Source organism: Cajanus cajan, chromosome 3 (assembly GCF_000230855.2).
Source record: "Cajanus cajan strain Asha chromosome 3, NIPB_CcT2T_4, whole genome shotgun sequence".
Lineage (NCBI taxonomy): Eukaryota > Viridiplantae > Streptophyta > Magnoliopsida > Fabales > Fabaceae > Cajanus > Cajanus cajan.
The window spans coordinates 67,216,259-67,237,837 of record NC_138519.1 but is presented as its reverse complement, the minus strand read 5'-3'; the positions used below and the strand labels follow the sequence as shown (position 1 = coordinate 67,237,837).

Genomic DNA, 21,579 nt, shown 5'->3' with positions numbered 1-21,579 from the left:
TCTCATGACTTTGTTTATAGTAGTTCATTTCTTAAAAAACATCATAGTTGAGCTCAATTTTTTCTTGACTTGATTAGTTTGGGCTCAAGTTTTTCTTAACTTAGTTAGTTTGGGCTCAGGTATTTCTTGACTTGATTATTTTAAACTCAAGTTTTCGGACTTGTCTTGATTTGATTCTTTAAGCTCATATTTATATTGACTTTTTTAACTTAGTTATTTTAATTGCTTCATAACTAGATTTGTCTCGACTAATAGTGTTACAATGTTTCTTGCTTTATAGTCTCTTTGCTTCACTAGTGCAAGACTAGGGGGGTATAAGACAACAAGAATTCTGAACATATCTTTTGGAAAAGATCTAGGTTTTGGGATGAGCTTTTTCACCTTCAAAGGGTGTTAAGAAGCCCCCAACTGAGCTTGTAACGATTCGAAATCAAACTCCCTTTTTAGCCTATTCGCTTTAGAATCTCAACTCAAGATCGAGATTTACACAAATACATAATTTACTTGGATCATAAATGAAAGGATTATCTTAAATAAAATGATAAAATTAAAATATGAAATGTCAGACATACAAGACACACATTAATAAGATTCTAAAAGATATACCGCAAATACTTAAAAAATATATATAAAAAATAACGATAAGAAATTAGGTTAAATAAATATGTAAAAACCTTAAAAATAATAATTTATTAAAAAAAATACTACACAATAAAAAAGAGTAATTTGTATATTGATATTTTCATGACGAGATCACAAATTTATAACCGGAACAATTATAAATAAAAACCAACTTATATGCGGTTCTATAGTAAAACAATCTTAAAGATGAAAATAATTTTAAAATAACTTTATTCACATAATTAATTTTAAAAATAACTCCATAACGTTGGATCAACACTCATTCGAAATTCAATAAAATGCTCTAGGATCGAATTTAAAACGAAAACGCCTTCGTGAAAACACATATTCTCATTACGTCTATTATTTTATTTTACATGTATGCTTCACATGTAAAACGCCCAATGTCACTGTTGAAAAATAATTCATTTAAGTAAATACTTATTTTAAAAAATTATTTTTTTATTTAAGTTGACTAAAAAGCCCGCAGATTGGCCATGCGTAATTTTCCTTAAACAAGCCCAGTTTTATTTTAATTTTGTTTGGAACCATGTTGACGTAATGATTATGACGTCATTAAGAATAGTGTATAACTGACGTTTGGGGCTGCGTCCTTTCCGTTGAGGTCAAAAGAGCGTCAAACCCGTAATGTAAAAAGGGAATTTTTTACGGATATAGAATTCTTTTAAAAAAAATTACAAAAAGGCATCTGTACAAAGTTATTTACACATCTAGCACCATTCACCGTTTATACTCAGAATTTGGTTCTTGAAAAATCGAATTCTGAGCTTAAAATTTTTTTTTTTGTGCTCAGAATTTAGTTCCCGAGAAATTGAATTTTGAGTAATTTTAATTTTTTTTTGGTTTGTGGCTCACTTTGCGTTGGAACGGCCCGTTCCGGAAGCAGAACAACCCGTTCTGCTTGCACATGTAAATTGTTATTTTTGAAATTGGAACGACCCATTCCGGAAGCAAAATGGCTCGTTCTTCGGCCGTTCCAATTTAAAAAATTACAGTTTACGTGTGCAAGCAGAACGGGCCGTTCTGCTTTCGGAACAGGCCGTGCCACTTCCAAGATTCGCGCAAATTGGACCACAAACCAAAAAAAAATTAAAATTACTCAGAATTCGGTTCCCAGGAACCGAATTCTGAGCACAAAAAAAATTTTTTTTTGAAGCTCAGAATTCGGTTTCCCGAAAATTGAATTCTGAGTGTGAACAGTGAATGATGCTAAATATATAAATAAAGTTGAACAAATGATTTTTTAGTAATTTTTTTTAAAAAAAATTCTATATAAGTAAAAAATTCGTAAAAAGGCATATGTATATGCCTTTTCTTTCAACTGGTTTGTGTCCACCCTCTGTTTAATTGTTTGCTGATATATATCAACTATTAGACAAATTTTAGAAACTTTTCAAATTAACGTGATACATGTTAATCAGTAGTCTGGAATTTATAATAAAGTTAAACATTACTTTTTTTTTAGTTTATGTAATTTTACTTATTTTATTTTATATATATATTTATCTTTTATAATCTTTGTCAATCTTTATAGTTTAAGATATATATTTTTTTAAAATTTTTATACTTTTAGTTTTTTAATGTTTTTAGTTTTTATCGTTAAAATTTTTCATAATGTTGGTAATTGTGTGTTTGACGTCGAAATTATTTTGTTGAAGTTACCTAAATTTGGTCTTTCGATACTTGTATCTTAAAATTGATAAGTAATCTCGTTAATCAAATAAGAACTGATAATTTGGTTGAATGCAATTAATATAAGCATTTAGTGCTACAATAAACACTTCTCATTTAAAAGGATATGATAATGAAGATAGATGAAATAAGCTTGTGAAGAATTCTCAAGGTTTCACAATGAGCATCTTCATTCGAGCTACTGTATAAGGAACTTCAAAAATAGAAAAAAGAACAATATTTTTTACTTTTTGAGAGAACTCTTGTATAAATTATTAATTATTTTTTTAAAGATATTGTTCTAAATTGGTTGTATGATGTCTGGTTTGTAAGACAAAACAATATTTGTAAGATTTTATCCATATATAATTATTGTTATAGGGTTGAACTTAGAAATGTTTATTTGTTAAAAGAATATTCATTAGAGCCTGAAGAGGTTTGTCAATAAAGAATACTGTTAAACTTATAAAGGATTGCATGTAAAAAAATACTCATTTAAGCTTGGAGAAACCTAACTGTAAAATAATAATTGATGTTGAAGCCTGAAGAGACTTTGTATTGAAAGAATACTTGGGTAGATTGCTTAAAGAGACAATTCAAAGAATACTTAGATTTAAATCATAAGTGGATTGTTAAAAGAGTACTTATATCTTTTTAAGATAGTGAAACTCAATCTAGTTGGATTGAAAACTGGACGTAGTCTCGATGATTAAGACGAATCAGTATAAAAATTATCATATATTTTTTCTGTCTCTTCTGATGCACTATTTATTTTTTTAGTTTCTATATATTTTATCCTCTCAAATTTAAAACTTGTATTCTACTTTCAAAATATTAAAAATCATTATTTAGTTTCAGTTCAGTTTATTTATAGTCTTGAGGGACTAAAATAATATTTTTATTTTTAAAATTTTAAGACTAAAAAGATAAATTTTAAATTTGAGAAATCAAAATAACAATACTTTTTTTATATATATTTCAGGGACTAAAAATACAGATTTTAAATGTTCAAAATAAAAAATAATATATAATTCAAATATTGAGGTTAAAAATATAATTACTCACAATTATACAATTAGTTATTTAAATTACAAAACCAAAAAGAAATATTAAGAAATAAGGTTTGGATAACAAGTTAAAAATAATCACAAAATAAAAAAAATTTAAAATAAATATTTCTTTTCATAATATATTAAAATTTTAAAAATATATGTGATTATTTTATTTATATAAAATAATACAAATATTAGCTAATTAATTGTGTCATTAAAAATAATTTAATAATTTTATTTAAAATATTTTTTATTATCTCAATTATATTGATTATTATTTTTTATTTTATTGATCATTTCACCACTAAACTAACTAAAATTGATAATAAGAATTTAAAATAGATACTAGAATTGTCAAGCATTTAAAAATAATAAAATTTTAATATAAAAATTAAATAAAATAATATTTGTGAGACTAAAATATATTGAAATTTTTAATTTTTTTAATAATGTTGACAAGTCAATTATTCATTTTTGTTGTCTTTTTTCTTTTCTTTTGGATTTTTTTCTTTGGATTTGTTTCCGGAAAAACATATACCCGTATAGGAAGATTCCTCTGTCATTTGTCACTTTTCCATATATGCGCGCTTATTTGGCCATGACGTCATGTTCTTTGTTTGTTTTAACAATGACGTAACAAAGAGAAGTGAATACAGAGTACAGCTTGATTGAGAGTTGAGACTGTGTCTTTTCCGCGGCGTCAAACCCATTATCCGTAATGTAAATATCTATGCTCTTTCACCGAATTTGCCTCCACCTTTTATTTTATTGTTTATTCATATATATCAATTATTACCCAAATTTTAGAAACTCTTCAATTTAACGTGACACATGTTTTAAAATCAATCCTCTGAAATTTAAAATAGTAATTCTACTATCCGTATCGGACACTGAGCTCAAACTCAGCATCCCGGTATCACACACATTGGACAAGAGCTGCATGACATCTGCCAAAGCAAAGGCCCACTGTCTATTGGACCGCAGTCAATCTTAGGCCCAAATCAACCTTATCTTTGCCTTAATTGACATCAAGGTACGTGCACTATATATATACATGAGACACCTACACCAAAGGACTAACTTTTTAGTATTGGAGTTTTTTTGCAGGTACTACCCCCACCTCGGAGTAGCCGACGTACCCAGTAAAGGAGGTTCACCAATCTTTCTCAGCAGATCGTCCCTCTCGACCGATCTCAGGTAAGAACAATAATAATAAATTAATGGTCACTAGCATATGTCATTGTTATTTAATAAAAATAATTTTGCAAGAGGATTTATTTTTATATATTAACAATATTGGTTTATCTCTCTATATATATATAATTAATTCGGGAAAAAGTTGTAGACTTTATTCATAAAAAAGAATTGGAATTTAAATTGAGTAAAAGTGGAAGAATTTTTTTTGAAATTTTGTTTTAGAAGTTATTTTTTTGTCTTCGGCCAAATAAAATAAAAATATATTATTATTTGTAATTTTTTATTTTCTTCTTTTTTAACCAAACATAGTATTATAACAATAAAAAAATAAAATAGTAATATTGATAAAGAGTATAATATATAAATGCATTATGCATCTGAATATCATCGCTTAGAATAAAATTATATTGAAAATTGTTGTGCTATAAGTTTATTATTAACTTAGTATATCAATCCGACCAACTGAGACCAGACAAAAAGATGTTTGCGTCAGTGAGTATGTCATGTCCTTCTTTGTTAGAAACGAGTAATTAAGCATTTGGATTTGACCACAAACGTGATTAAAAAAATATTAAGACAAAAATAAATAATTAGATCGGGAATTGAAGAAGATAAGATCAAAGAAAAGAAAGAAAGAGAAGCTAATAAAATATCAGTTCACACAAGTTAGTGTTACTAACCATCCTTTTGATGTTCACACGTCAATAGCTTTGGGTAGTGGGAATCCTACGTTTTATTATAATATCTCGCTCCCTATTGGGCTCTTAGCTTTTCTTAATTCTCACTTTATCCCCTCCCTAAACCAGCACGTGAAACATTGAGCACATTGAAAACGTGACAAAATGAAAACGTGCTTCCCCAACAATTATACCTTGTATGTAGACATGGCATCATCGTGGATACCACGCGGCCCTACAAAGTTGTAAGTTTTACTTATTCAGAACTTGGTAAGAGAATCCATCCCATATTCTCAGTGCACACCACACGACATCTACATCTTCAGGTGTTGCACGGTGGGCTCCACGTCAAACTTTTGCCCCTAAATTTTCTCTTTACCTAAGCACATTCAGCACTGTACGTGCTCCTCTGTCCCCGACATCACTTACTACAATCTCTCTTAACCTAGGCGTTAGACTGTCACTTGTGATATATATACTCGATAAAGAAAAACATCCTCAACATCATCATAATAAGGACAATTTTGTTCTTTTCAAAATTCAAGATTAATATGCTACACCCATACTAAAATTGAGTTGAAAGTGACTAGTGATGACTTAAAGAGACATAATTGATAAAAAAAAAAAAAAAAAAAGGTAATTTGATAGATTAGAGAGTAAACTCTAGGGTGGCGAAATCAAACATTAAAACTCTTGATTTGTGGTTTCAGCTTCGTCTCTAGCTAAAAAAATATGAATGGAGAGGAAATAGGAAGATATAGAGAAATAGAGGTAGGTAATTAACAAATAGGCTAAAGCGATCGAGTTGTACATTTTGTAAACACACATGCAGTAAATATTTTGCTGAATGAATGAATTAAATCAGGAACTAAGAGTGTTCCCAGTGGCAGAGTCGGAAGAATCTCCGGCAAAATGATCCATCATCATCATGAGCTGGTGAAAATCAGCATCGCCAATCCTATCCCAGAATTCGGTTTCCTTGTTCCCGAAAGCCAGCGAATCCATTTGCATACCCTCATTCAGATTCAGATTCTCCTCCTTTATTTGTTCTTCAGTGTTAGCGTTAGAGTTAGCATTAGCGTTAGCGTTAACGATAACCCTCTCTGGCTGGGTGGGCTGCTGCTGGCTCAAGGACTCGTCGACCAAGGGAAAATTGAGCTTGGCCCGTGGGCCGCGGAACTCAATAGCGGCCCTGTCGTAGGCCCGGGCGGCTTCCTCGGCGGTGTTGAAGGTCCCGAGCCAGACCCGGGCGGCGCGGCGCGGGTCCCGAATCTCGGCGGCCCATTTCCCCCATGGCCTCTGCCTGACGCCGCGGTACTTCTTCTTGGCCCGCTTCTGCTTCTTCTTCTCTTCGGGGAAAAAGTTGCAGCCGAGGCAGCCCGCGATGTTGCACTCGCGACACGTGTCGGCGGTGGGCGGCGGCGCGAGGCTGGGCCCGGCGAGGGCCTCCGGGAGGCGAAACTCGGAGTGGGAGGTGGAGGTGGAGGTGGAGCCGGCGACGACGTTGGTGAGGGCGGCGACGATGACGGAGAGTTCCTGCTCGGTGGTGAGTGTGGCCGGAGAGAAGGAGGAGGAGGAAGACATGGATGGATAAGTGTTGTTGGTCTTTGTCTTTGGTTTGGCGCGTCTAAGGTTTTCTGGTGTGAGTCAGAGGGTGGAGTTGCTTATATACGGTTTGGGGGTGACGTGGCAGCTCAGTGCCAGTTGTGCACACCGTTAATACACGGATTGGGTTTGGTTTTGGATTTTATTCATCACGTGGGTTTTTAATCAATAAAGTGTGCCAGAAGGGTGACAGTTAGGATTTTTGTGGCTACGTGGCATCATTTTGGCTGCTGACAAGGAACACAGATTATCTGCATTACCACTTTTCACTTCACTCTTGACTCTTGACCTGTTCCTTTGTGCAAAACCAGCTAATTAAGGAGGTCAAACTTTGTCCCTATTTTCATTCACTGTCAATGCAAGGGACTTTCCATTTCCATTTCCATATTCTTTTTTTCTATTTTCAACATTATTTTAAATTCTTTTACCCTCTTTCTTTACTAATTCTGAGTTTTATTAATCGTTTAAACACCTAAAATCTTTATTAATTAATCAAATAATATAGTAAAACAAACAAATAAAAATCTAATTAAATATAAGGTGGGATCTCATGTTTTTCTTGGCAATTAATTTTATTTAATGTTTTAGATATTTATTATAAGTTTCTTAATTATAGATTCCTGAAATCCTCTATGTATATCAGTACATCGTCTATGAAATTCTAATACGTATATGTTTCACTATCTACAACTTACTTCAATGGGCCTGCAAGAAGAAAGTGATGAAAATACTCAAAATTAATCATAAATACGTATACGTGTACGCGGCTTTAATTTTTGATCAAGTCTTAGATGATATTTATTACGTTGTATTCATCATGCCAGAGGGCTAAACTGACACATAAATTGAACTTTAGAAAACGACTCATCGAAAAAAAGAAGAAAAACTTAGGAAACAATATCACCAATTTCGAACTTCTACCTCATGTCTTCTTCTTCCCGTGAAGGCAAAACCAAAATCATTAAATTAAGTACGAAAGAGACGCAAAATACTTTGACCAGAAACTTATTTTATTTTATTTTTTTCAATAATTTCCATGGCGTATACTACATCACATCTATATATAATAAAGTATAACAAGCAAACAAGTGAATCTCAAGGTCAATCATCATTCCAGTCAAACCCACTGTGAATTTTCCCACTCAGAAGAACTAGTATCATACACTTTGAAGGCTAAGTAAACAAAAGATCTCTAAAGAACAAAAACAATTACGGTTTTTGTAAGTTGTCAACATATAATTCTCTAAACTAGGCCAGTTCTTCAAGTCCAATTAAATATTGAAACTGAATATAGTTACCTTGTAACGTTTCCCTTTCTTAGCATAATAATCGATCACAGGAAGATTTAATGTAACACAACAAACTAGAAGGTCCCTTCAAAAAAAAAAAAAGAACTAAAATGGAATATTACAAAAATAAAACAAACAAAAAAAGAGATCCGTTTATGAACTTGCTGTAAAATGGAACAAGAGTTAATATATTAAAGGAGATTAATTAATACATGTCTATAGAAATAAAAACTCAACTTACTAAAGTTCCATCTTCAAAAATTGGAAGTATATATGGAAGATAATTTTATCTAAAATTATTATAGAGAAAGCACTCAAATGTTTCACTCTCAAACCAATGGGAGTAAAGAAAAAGAGTGTAATTCACTATATAATTCAAAGAGAAATTCTATGGTACCCATCTTATTTGAGAGGGTACCGGTACAGTTTTTTTTTTATATTTTATATATTTAATAATTTATTTAAATAATATTTATGATATTTTATTTTTTTTATTTTTAAATTATTTAGTCATTTTATTTTTATTTTATATATTTTAATTTATTTGTAATAATATTATTATATATTTAAATAGCTTAATTTTAATAATTTTTTAAGTAAATTTTTAATCTTTTTATCTTAAATTTTTGAATTTCTATATTATAATTTTAATAATTTTTTATTTTTACTATTTATTAATTTTTTTCTTTTTTTAATATTTTATAATATTATTAAAATCTTATAATTTTAATCTTTATAATTTTATCTTACTTTTTATTTTATAAGTATAATTTGGATTATTCATTTTATAATTAAATTATATTTTTAAGAATCTTTTATAAATTTATATAGAAAAATGTATTAAAACCCTTCCATTTTTTAGGGTACCGTAACAACTCCCTAATTGAAATGGGGGTTAGGTTAGACTTTGTAAAGTCCGAGCCTAACCTAATTCACAAATATAAGACTGAAAGCCTAACTTGCTTACCTTATATGCGTCTTTAATTAGGTTTGACTTTTTAAAGTCCTAATTTAATTTTTTTTTACATTTTAAAAATCCTATTTAAAAGCGTACTTGTAAAAAGACCGTTAAACAAATAAAAACTTTTTTTTAATGAGTAAATAGATAAAAATTATCTTTAAGTAAACTAATGTACCTGAAATTATATGTAAGCTTGTCTTTCAATATAACAAGTGTTAACAAAAGAAAGAAGAAGAAAAAACGTATACTTAAAATTTTAGAAAACAATTATTATTGAGGTTTAATAATTTCTTTTTTATTTTTTTGAAATTTATTTTTTTATTTTTGAATAAAAGTTTGACCGGTCAAGATCTCTTAATTTTTTTTTATTGTTAAGGTTCAATCCTTAAACAAAAGTTTGATTGGTCGTCAAAATTCCTAAATTTTTTAAAATTTGGTTTTAGCCTCTAAAATCTCAATAAATAAATAAAATAATGGATTTCAAACTTTTGTTTGGAGATTAAAAACCTTAATGAAAAAAAATTGAAGAATCTTGACTAGTTAAACTCTTATTTGGGACTAAAAATTGAATTCTGAAAAAGTTTAATGTGTGTTTGATACATGCTATAAGGTATATATCAAAGAGAACGACATAGGATTAAGATATATGACAACTTTTTGTTTTATACATTATTTAGTGAACACAAACAAAATAATATTAAATTTATTATAGTATTATTTTGAATATTAATTATCATAAGTTATATTTATTTTAATGAATAGTCACAACAATATTAACGATAACAACAACAATAGTGATGATAGTAGCGTGACAATGACATCAACAACAACATAAGAACAAGTTGACAATGGGTGACAACAACTCCATGGAGCGTTTGTTTCATGGATTAAAACACTATTCCTAATAATGTAAGCTTGGGAATATCAAATTTTCATGTTTGTTACAAGTTTTAAAATCTCACTCTTGAGTATTGTTTATTTCCATAAAAATAGTTATCTCATGTATTTAAGCCATTTTCATTCTCCTAGTGAGGGATAAGAAATTTACATTCTTGTAAGAATGTAAGAAGTTATTGTCTAACTCAATTATAACTTCTTTTCTAATTTTATTTTTAATTTAATTATTTTAAATTTAAAATATTCCTATAAATATTTAAATCTAACCAAACTTATTTTGAACTATTCCCAAAATAACATTCTTTGTTATATCATTCTCGAAAATCATATTCTTAGAAATACAATATCATTTCATGAAATAAATACCTCCTACGTGCACGTAGGTTGTAACGATAATAATGATTGGTGACATGGTGATAATTAAGCGGTGGTGGTGACGGCAAAAGTCATGTGTGATTAATTTTTAATGGATATATTTAAGCAAGAATTAAGTTAGTTGCTTCTTTGTGATGTGATTGTTTGACCTCCTTATCACATAATTATTGTGTAAATATGGTTCATCATTGGGTTCGTGTACAATTAACCAATGTTGATGGTGGTGGTTGCCATAAAAGAAACATAGAGGAGTGTAAATACCACTAAAATATATTTCATATGTTCTCTATTATAAGGAGAGAAAAAAAAATGATTTCACATATGTTAAAGAAATTAGTTATATACTTTAAAAAAAATCAATATTGACCAATCAAACCTTTATTTAGGGACTAAAATTGAATTTTGAAAAAGTTTAGAGTGCTATTGATACACAATATAAAGTATAGGTCAAGGAGAAATGCTTAAGGTATATGATAAATTTTTGTTCCATATATTGTTTGGTGAGTACGAACAAGATAATATTAAATTTATTATAGTATTAATTATTTCCATTATTAATTATCATAAATTATTATTATTTTAATAAAATGGTGGCAAAGATATTGATGATAACAACAACAATAATGATGGTAGTAGCAATAGTAGTAACATAAAAAACAACGATATATAGTAAGGACAAAATGGCGATGGGTTACAACGACTAAGGATGACAAAATATTCGTATCGTAGATATCCATGGATAAAACCTGTCATGAGTAATAAATAGATAATTAAATAGTTATTCATTTAATAATGGGGTGGATGTTGGTAATAAGGTACTTGTGGGAGTACCCACACTTCAAAAATATTAAAAGTATTTTTCATTATATACACAATAATTTAATTTAATTGATTTTTACTATAAATAAATAAATAAATATATATATATGTAAATATTTGTTTTAGTACATATATCTTACAAAAATATTTTTTAATATAAATATATGTTTTTAAAATTATTTATTTTTAATTTATTTTTTCTTACCTATTTATTTAAAATTTTGTACTTAAACAAATATTTATGGATACCCGCTAAATGGATAACCGCATTAAATGGGGTAGATAGCGGGTTCTACTACTTGTCCTGCCTCGCTTAGTCTTGTTGCTAGCCCTAAGGGTAATGTTAAGCGTGGGTTGCAACAATGGTGATGAGTTGCAGCATCAATAGTGATGATTGACAAGACAGAGCCAACACATTGTTAGGCCTAAAATAAATATTAAAATGATATTTTTATTAAAATTAATAATAATATCTTTTGATTAAAAAATAGAAATATTTTAGATATGGGTCTTTAAAAAAATAATTATATTTGTATATCTTTTAGAGATAGACCTCTTAGAGTGAGCTTTTAAAAATACAAAAGGTGACTTTTGAGTTATGAACATTGAAAATTTTCTATAAATATTAATGCACAATTTTTTTTTGAACGAGACCAAAAGTAAAAGTCTTATTGGCCTCATAATTGAATCGATCCTAATAATTGATGATAGTGGTGGTAAGTAGTGACGACAACGGTAAAGGTCATGAGCGATAACTTTTAGTAGATATACTTAAGCAAAAATTAGTTTGAACCACTAGGATTGACTTAGTGATAAGGTGGAGTAGAATGCACATGATTTTAGATTAAAATCCTAGTATTGGCATTTTAATTTGGATAAATAAAAAAAACAAAAATTAGTTTAGTTCACTATGCCAAAATTGTTCATAAACAAGTCTTATTTTACTAATAGAAATCGTTTTCTATTAAAACGATGTCTATTAATAGAGAGCACTTTTGAAAAAGTGTTATCTAATGACATAAAGATAGGACCTGCTTGGTAAGCAAAACACTATATATTTATCCTCAAATAGAAAATACTTTTTACAACAAGTGCTTTCTATTTTCTAATGCACACCTTTTTATGTTTTAGTGCATAGATAGTGTTTACCTAATGAAGTGTTATCTTTGTTTATTTTATTTTTACTATTTTATTTAATTTTTATAGTTCATTCTCATTTTTTAGAGTGCTATATAGGCAAAAATAATTCAAGACAAACAACTATAACAATAAGTAAAAAATTCTCACCATGATTCATAAAATATATAAAGTATACATTAAGTATGTAGGTAGCAAAATCAAAAGATTATAATGTTTATATGGACCTAACATATTACAATTGTTTGCTACCATTGTAGTAATATATACAATCACAATCAATATTTTTCCAATACAATGTAGCTTCTAGAAAAGGCAATGTGTATAAGACGACCTAACATATTAAATATTGTCATGAACTCAACAATCACATAGGTAACCAATTTTTGTCCAATATCATGTAGTTCCATAGTCTTAGAATATTCCATGGCCAATTGATGCTGTAATAAAAAGAAAATATATTTGTCATCAACTAGAAACAACATAAAAGGAAGTGTTGAGATTAAAATCAATACGAGTAGTGGCATAATTTCATAAAGCAATATGCAAGCACAACATACTATTGACCTATAATAAACATTTATTAATGATATATAAACATCAATCTTCTCTAACTTCAGTGATTTGATCTTTAAAATGTCATTATCAATTGCAACTAGGAAAGTACTACAAAAATGAAAAATAAAATTAAAATTAACTAACAAAAGTTATACTACAAAGAAATTATATACAACCAAGATAACATACATCTTTTAGATATATAATTATATATATAGATATATGAGTTATATTAATCTATCATGTTACTCATTGATAATAGTTATATAAATGTCAAGACGCAACACATTCGTATGACTCTTATTCTTAATCTAATAAAATTTTCTAAACAAGGAACTAAGGAAAATTCATATGCTTACATGTATGAGTTTTCAAACTAACATCATTCGCAAAACAAAAAATAAAACAATATTCATCCCACCTTAATTTTGATGACACCGTGATTTGCATATAATGATAGTCCACAATTAAAAATTGAAAAAAGAATAAAATGCAATAAGTATAAAATGAAAGTACTAGTTAAATTGGAGCATATAATGTTTAACTGTTGACACCAGATAAGGAAAAATCCACATCAAATATTTATGCCTATATATATAAAATCCCAATTGCAACAAAGCTACTTCCTTATTTATATAGGTCGATCAATTCCCAAGTTAAATAGGTTCGTGATAACAAGTAGTAACGAAAGGATTCTCGGATCTCTCCTTTGTGTCTCAATTGTGGAAAAAAAATGTCCCTTGCTTTATTTTGTCACTCTTACATATCCGTCGCTTTACTTGCAAGCTTTTATATTTACTTTTACTATCAAATTCAGAAGAATTATATGCAGATACTTCAAAAAAAGGAAAAAAATATTGTTGTAGATACATACATAAATATTTTTTTTGGGTGCTTAAACCCTAAACTCTAATGAACCACCAGAGGCTCAAAAATCATAAAATATTAAATCAAAGCTATATTTTTAAGAATTAATCATTTATACATTGTTAATGTAAAGTTTTTTACACTGACAATCAATCATATCTTTTAAAGTTATTTATTTTATTATTATTCCATTAAATAATACTAACAGTATATAAAAAATTAACTCTATTTTAAAAGGCTTGTAAATTGCTTAATCATGGCTTTTGATTGTAATGTATGAATTCAATACTTGATGAGACAAATTCACACATAAATGTTATATTGATTGACTTGTAGGTTTGTTCCTTCTATTAGTTTAGTTGTTTTTTTTTGTGATGTGATTGTTTGGCTTCTGTATCATGTAATTATTATGTAAATATGGTTCATTATTAGAGTTGTGTTAAAGGTAATTAATGTTGGAGGTGATGGTTGTCATAAAAGAAACATACAAAAAATTGTTGAATAAAGATAATCAATGTCGGAGATAGTGATTGTCTTAAAAAGAAACATAAAAAAGTGTAAAGACTAGTAAAATATATTTTATATGTTCTCTATTATAAGAAAAAAAAATTAATCTCACATATATTAAAAAAATTAATTTTATGCATTAAAAGAATTGATCTTAATCAATCAAACTTTTATTTAAAGACTAAAAATTGAATTTAAAAAAAAAAGTTTAGGATTGTTTGATACACACTATAAAGTATAGGTTAAGGAGAATAATAGAAGGTATACGATAACTTTTTGTTCTATATATTATTTAGTGAGAATAAATAAAATAATATTAAATTTATTATAATATTATTTTTTATATTAATTATCATAAATTATTATTATTTTAATAAAATGGTGGTGAGAATATTTTTTATGACAATAATAATAATAATAATAATAATAATAATAATAATAATGTCATAATAACGATTGATATTAAAATAATAAATTTTGATATTATTATATATAAAATAGTTTAATTAATTAAAAATATTAAATATGTGTTATAATTATTAATATAAATATGTTATAAATTAATTTTTAATATTAATATATGAAAGTTTCGTAGATACCATTAAATAAATACTCACACTAAATGTAACAGGCGACGGAAAGATAGTTAGTACTGCCTTTATCATGTTGCCATCCATACTCTCACTCGTATAATAATAATAATGCAGATCCTTCATGAACAGAATTTTTTGCAATAACTTGCGGGTTAGATTTATGCTGGGAGATGGGCTATTATGGTCTAATATGAATTTATTTATAAAAGAAAGGTTCTAATATGAACCACATTCTAAGTAAATAAAAAAAAAAAGTTTCTTAATGTTTATACATTCTAATAAAAATATCAAAATTTTAATATTTTAAAATTTTAAATTTAAATGCACTAACCAAACATTAAAATTTTAAATTTTCATCTCTTGAAAATTTAAAAATTCAAATATCAAAGTTTTAGTATTTTAAATATATATATATATATATATATATGAGGAGGGTTCAAATGACACTGGTGTAACTTTTACTAAGTGTTACACCGCTCAATAACTTTATATTAAATGTGAATTTTGAAAATCCAACCGTTAGATTGAAAGTTCATATCTCTTAGATCATATATATCAAATTTTATATTAATCTAAGATGATTTGATACTTCATTCTCATAAAACAAAATTGATGTAATATATAAATTTCAAAATATGCTAAAATATAAACACTTTGATTACCTTCAAGTTGTTGTTCAATTTTAACAAAATTTGACATATATGATCTAAGAGATATGAACTTTCAATCTAACGGTTGAATTTTCAAAATTCATATTTAATATAAAGTTATTGAGCGGTATAACACTTAGTAAAAGTTACACCGGTATTATTTGAACCCTGCTCTATATTATATATATATATATATATATAATTAATATTGTTAAATTTTAATGCGAGGCATACTAACTCACAAGCTTCGAGGATTAAACCCGTGACAGTAAACTTCACGGGCCATGTTAAGAAATTGCTATGACCATACAGATTTTAAGAAAATAGATCCATAAGCATTCGGGCTGTGGACTTAAAGGGCCTGTATGTAGACATAGTCTCATGTACCAAGTTACCAACCCTACTCAAAGATCATCTTCAAGCAGTAATTCTGTTTTAATAGGATTATAAAATAAATGAAGTAGCGACGACTGCGCATACATTATAAAGAAAACAACAGATAAACGAAAGAAATAGGAGCATTAGTTAATGGTATTAAATTCCTAGTTTCTTTTAAGAACTGTGTTTTTTTGTGTGGTAAATTTAAATACAAATACATGTACTATTGCAGTTATAGTATAAAAAGTTAAAAATATAATTATTTATTACAAAAGACTTTCTTGCTGGCAAAACACTTTTGAAAAAGAAAAAAAATCATATACTACAAAAAAAAATGCTTTTAAGGAGAAAAAAATTCTTGCAAACATTTTGGGTCATGGGAGTTTTTTCATATCAATAATTGACCAGGTCATTAAACAATGGGATTTCCAGTTAAACTGCGTCACAATTTTACATAAAATGGGATCCACAAGGAAGGCAAGTCATGAATTATAGCATATTTGGTTCAGCTTAAAAGGAAAAATTTTATCTTTCAAAAACTCTTAAAAAGACAAATTTTTTTTTTTTATAAAAAGAAGTCAAAACAATAACAGTACAGTGCACCAGTCTACGGCTTATTGCTAAAATGCTTAACTTCAGAAGTAGAATGACTGTAAGTTTTCTTTTTTTCTCCTTTTTCATTCAACCCCTGGTTAACCTAAACGGGTTTGTTTGGAAAAACAATTATACAGGAATGCCTATCATTTATACAGCAAAAATATAAGAATCAGAGTATGCTTGATGGTTCCCTAATCCCTTTTTACTCGGTAATCAATGAAAATTTTGAAACTAACGAAAATTCAGATCTCCTCAATTGGTTGTCTTGGCCAACTGGAACTCATAGAAATCTATAGACAAGTCAAAGCAGTATCATCAGAGCTACCACCAACCAGTGGGAACAAAGAAAACTCAACAAAACCCTTTGTCTATTCAATCATCATCTGAATCTGCAAAAATAAATAAACTCCTTCAACTAAAATATAGTACATATTTATCACAAAAGTATAGATCTGTAGACGCTGGAAATTGAGTGCAAGAACCAGCTACAGTCGTGATAGCAATCATAGCTATTAACATAACATATCATGAACTGGGAGGGATATAACATAAGAATATTTTGCAATTAGCAATTCAACTCGGTAGCCCTAACATTGATCCATGATCACACACATTATACAATCTAAAACAAGCCAATAATTTCTCTAGGTTATATTTTTTTCGGAAATCTGAAACACTTAATTCCCGCCTTCCTGGTAACGAGGCTACTGGAATCCCTAAAGATACAGGAATTGCAAAACTTTCAACCCAAAAGTAACATTTTAGATTTTAGATTGTGCGGCAAAAGAATAATAGAATACTATTCGGTGCAAGATAGAATGAATAAACTCCGTGGAACATATCCTAACAGTGGACTGGTTCCCAAACAAAAGAATAATTGAATATTAAGAATCTATTTGGATATAAGCTTAAAAACATTTTTTAGAGTTTTTTTATTGGAAAATACTCTTTATTTCCAATAGAAAAATTTTCAAAAACACTTCTAACGAGTATCCAAACATATTCTAATAATACAATCGATATGTATTGATGAAATCTGCTTACCTGATCTTATATCCTCACCAACTTTTCCCCTATTTTTCAGCTGCCTATAGATCATCGCACATATGAGCTTCCACCAGTATATATGGAAGATGAGCAGCATTATGAGCATTGTATTAAAAATATAGTAAAGTGACATATCAAAACCCTCTGATAGGTTTAAGCACTGCTGCAGATCAATGCTGGAAAGTGGAAACCCAGTTATGATAAAATGTGATTAATAAGTGCCTTTAAAAACAAAGTCAAATGAATATGATTAAAAAAAGAAGACAAACCTTGTTGCTTTAATAACCCAAAAAGGAAAGAAAATTAGCCGCAGTATGAGCCACGAAACTGCAAAGAATCCAAAACACACGCTTGCACCAAACTCCCTTCCAGAATACTTGAAAACCTTGGCAGCTTCCAAGAACACATCACTAGCATCATGAAGGGCTAGGATTATGGAGCCAACCCTAAAAAAACTGTAAATGCAGCATGTGTAAGTGACCTCTTCATAATTTCTATCAAAGATTTTAGTGTCAGTTTTTCAATTTTGATTATCTAAAAAATCATTCAGCCTGATATAGTAAAACCTGAAAAAAGTTCAAGTCAGAAGAAGAGAGCAGACAGAAAGAACATTCAAATCTATCATTTAGAAAAAGAAGATCTCGTCAAGCATTTCTCAGTTCTATTACAGTTTCCAAGCATTTACAGAAACTCAAATCTAAGACATAAATCTAACAAGTATTGACATCAGATAGTTTTAATGCATATACAGAAAGGTTACAAATGTAATTATGTAATACATGCCAGTGACATAAAAATATTGCAAAGATTGCTAAGCAACTTGTTAATGCTCTAAAAAAGGTATCTAGGACTAGAAGTTTCAAGTTATGTTTGGATTGGTGGAAAGGAATACATTCAATTCCAACCAATATTGCAAAGATTCTCAAGTTATGTTTAGAAGTTTCAAGTTATTGGTTTTAAGAACACTGCTTACAATTATGAATATTATTTGGGCAACAAAAACATCAAAATGACTAAATTCTATTACAGACATAAAATGTTAAAAATACTCTAGAGCTGATTAAGTTGTGTCATCAATCATGAGCATCAAATATGAGCCACCAAATTAGATTTTCCATGCTTGCGTAAAATAACAACAATAAATAACCAAGTTCCAAATTTAAGATTTATGTAGAATAGGCATAGTATATTCTTCATCTAAAAAATTAAGGGTAAGATATTTACCTTGTTAGATATGAGCACCCAATAAGTAAAACAGTAATTACGTGGTGAGTGAACATCACCGAAAAATCCTTCCTTCGAGTCTCCCATGTGAGAATAGCAGCGATGCTATAAATGTAGAACCCACACTCGCACATGTAGTAAAGCACCAGGGAACTCCTGAGATAAGACATAAAACGGTGCAATATAAATTTATGCCAACTTCTATTTACCACAACTCATATATGAGTACAATAGAATTATAACTTTCTAACTACAATTACAAGTTCTCCCCATTTGAGTTGGACTTAGACTGTCTATAAAACCAAATGGCAAGTTGCAACCAATGGCATTGAGTCAGAAGAAGCAAGGAGCTAAATTAATCATAGCCTATATAAAGTAGAAATCATATAAAATAGTTACATCATGCATTTGTTTGTTAAAAAATAGAGGAATATATTCGTATAATGCTTTGGAAACACTTGAAAACTTATTGTCATGGACCTAGTCGTCCATCAAAAAAACCAAAGACTATATTTAGGTCTCTTGAAGTTTTCAAACCAAAAAAAAACAAGGACCAATTGTTGGTTTCCTAAAACCTCTTACTCAAATTCCTCTCTTCCATAACAATTACTGCATGCGAACCCAGATTTGTATTATGAATAGGTTCAGATCTTCCATAAATTATGAATTATGTAAAGAAAATCAATGATGAAAATAAGGGTCAATGTGGACGTTTTCCAAAGAAACACAAAATCATCAGGTCAACAAATGCAAGCCACTCAATATCTGGGAAAAACATTTGTACTGACTAGACTGATTTTGTTCATCATGCTACATAAAATACTTACTTCAACTCATGATTTGGCCAGTCTTTGAAGTATAATTTCGTGTTACTAAACCAGGGTTCATGGTAGGCAATTTTAAGAATGAATGCTTCTACTGCAGCATAATATGTTAGCTTCCACAATGACTCGGAGCATTTTCCAATCTTTGCTTGCATTTCCTTAGTAATCCGTGAAGGGGCTCTTCCCCTTGTCAACATCCTAATGGCCAACCTCTGTAGACAACAACAATATTTAAAAATATCAAGAAAGGAATATGTTTAAAAAATAAAGGCATTAATATTTTTTATTCTAGTTGGAAAGTAATGTCATATTCTCCTACAATATCCTCAATTTTAACACTTTTAAGAAAGTATTAAATGAAACCCTAACTGCATTTAGAAAACATTTAACCTATCATCTTGAAAAGCCGGTATGAGATTGCACTACACTATGGTACTTCTTCACAAGAAAACAGGTAAAGGAAGCCAAAATGATATTTGTTAAGTGCTTTCTTTTCCTACTTTCTAACATGTGTCTCTCCGAGACACAGAAAAATAGCATGGTTCACAGCATCTATTCTCCACATATTTTGAGAAAAGGGATATTCTTCTAAAATCATTTAACAACAAATTTTTTTTTTTTCACCTTTGTTCCATTGATAAAATAAAGTTTACTAACAAACCCCAAATTGTATAGGGAACCGAAGATGAAATCATAAATCAACTCTGTAATATCATTCGTGAGAAGACTTGAACGAAAGCAAGATAACGCACAAATGGCACACTCAATTCATCAATCGGCAATATAAGCAACCGTGAGTGACCATCTGCATCCCAACATGAGAGGAAGTATAACTCATTTTTTGCCTTATACAAGCTAAAAATTACTCTTAAATGTCAAAAAGAATCTATGAATATCAATAGACAGCTTTAATTCAGCATAATGAGCAGCACTGCATTAGAATATTTTCTAAACTTAAGACATTGATGGCTCAATTTTCAATTGTGCGATTAACTCCAACTGACCGGTCAAGTTAAAGATTCTTTAATTAACTAATTTGAACAATTTCCAGTAAACTAACACCAATTCAATGCAACCAAAAAACGGGGGGAAAAAAACTCAAGAGAATTTGTGCTGAATAACTAATAAAACAGATAGTTTCAGCAGTTTCTTCCAATGAACCCTAAAACAAGAGAATCAATAAAACAAGCACAATCCAGAACTAAGATGTTTCTCTTCATTTCATTTCATTATGTATCTAATTAAATCTCTAACAAAACGGAAACAAGCTATCAACAACAATCCAACCCGACAGGGAACAAGAATTTCGGTACGCAAACAAAGGATCTTACGCGAAAGACGAATCTGTCAAGGAAGAACCTGGCCGCAAAAGAGGCGAAAGCGAAGTAGATCGCGGCGGAGAAATGCGAAGCGTGCGGCGTCGCATTGTCGCTCCACATGAAATCCATGGCGGATTGCGAAAGCTACAGTTTGAACAGAAACGCCGGAATCAGCTGCTCGGAGATCATGGCATTGAAGAAACGCAGGAAATTATCATGCAATCGCGTTGGACGACGAATGAGATCGGGTTCGTACCTGGTTTCGAGGACGGAGCAGTGGTTTCTCTGCGAACTGTTGCTGCAGCAGAAATGTGTGCAGAGAAACGACGGAGGGAAAGTGTGAGCGAGAGAGGAAGGTTGCAACGGAAAACACAAATATTGGGAGGGTTTGTTTGTTTTTTGTTTCTCGCCTTTTATTTTATAGCTCCTCTTTTTCGTCAGATCTTTCAATTCAATTGAATCTAAATTTCATTTTTCGGCGGGCCCATTCTGGGACCTTTCATCAGCCCACGTGGCATTGTAATGTATTTTTCCCCCAAAATTTAGCACTTTCATTGCTCCAACCATTTTCCTCTTCCTTATTTTACTTTTAATTTAACCACTTTAACTTTAAATGATTGGTCAAGTAAAATATACCAGAAACCCTCGTAACTTCCAACTCTCACTTGTCTCTTTGTGCAAAGTAAATATTCA

At 29.5% G+C, this 21,579-nt stretch overlaps 2 protein-coding genes across 3 annotated transcripts; both read right to left on the bottom strand.

Moving 5' to 3' along the window:
* Positions 1-5,850: 5,850 nt before the first annotated feature.
* On the bottom strand, positions 5,851-6,892 carry LOC109799734 (ethylene-responsive transcription factor ERF109). The gene has a single exon (XM_020360360.3). The coding sequence runs from the start codon at positions 6,821-6,823 to the stop codon at positions 6,101-6,103; it is 723 nt and encodes a 240-aa protein (XP_020215949.1). The 5' UTR covers positions 6,824-6,892; the 3' UTR covers positions 5,851-6,100.
* A 9,525-nt stretch (positions 6,893-16,417) lies between these two features.
* LOH2 (LAG1 homolog 2) lies at positions 16,418-21,303 on the bottom strand. 2 transcript variants are annotated; one of them, XM_029272273.2, is made up of 7 exons: positions 21,143-21,303; positions 20,899-21,030; positions 19,571-19,779; positions 18,744-18,899; positions 17,789-17,974; positions 17,517-17,695; positions 16,418-16,861 (listed from the first exon to the last, which is right to left on the bottom strand). In XM_029272273.2, the coding sequence occupies exons 2-7, from the start codon at positions 21,013-21,015 to the stop codon at positions 16,845-16,847; spliced, it is 864 nt and encodes a 287-aa protein (XP_029128106.2). In that variant the 5' UTR covers positions 21,016-21,030; positions 21,143-21,303; the 3' UTR covers positions 16,418-16,844. The 2 variants fall into 2 exon arrangements, with proteins under 2 accessions (XP_029128106.2, XP_082927253.1); XM_083071127.1 differs by lacking the exon at positions 21,143-21,303 and having other exon boundaries at positions 20,927-21,030.
* Between the last annotated feature and the right edge of the window lie 276 nt (positions 21,304-21,579).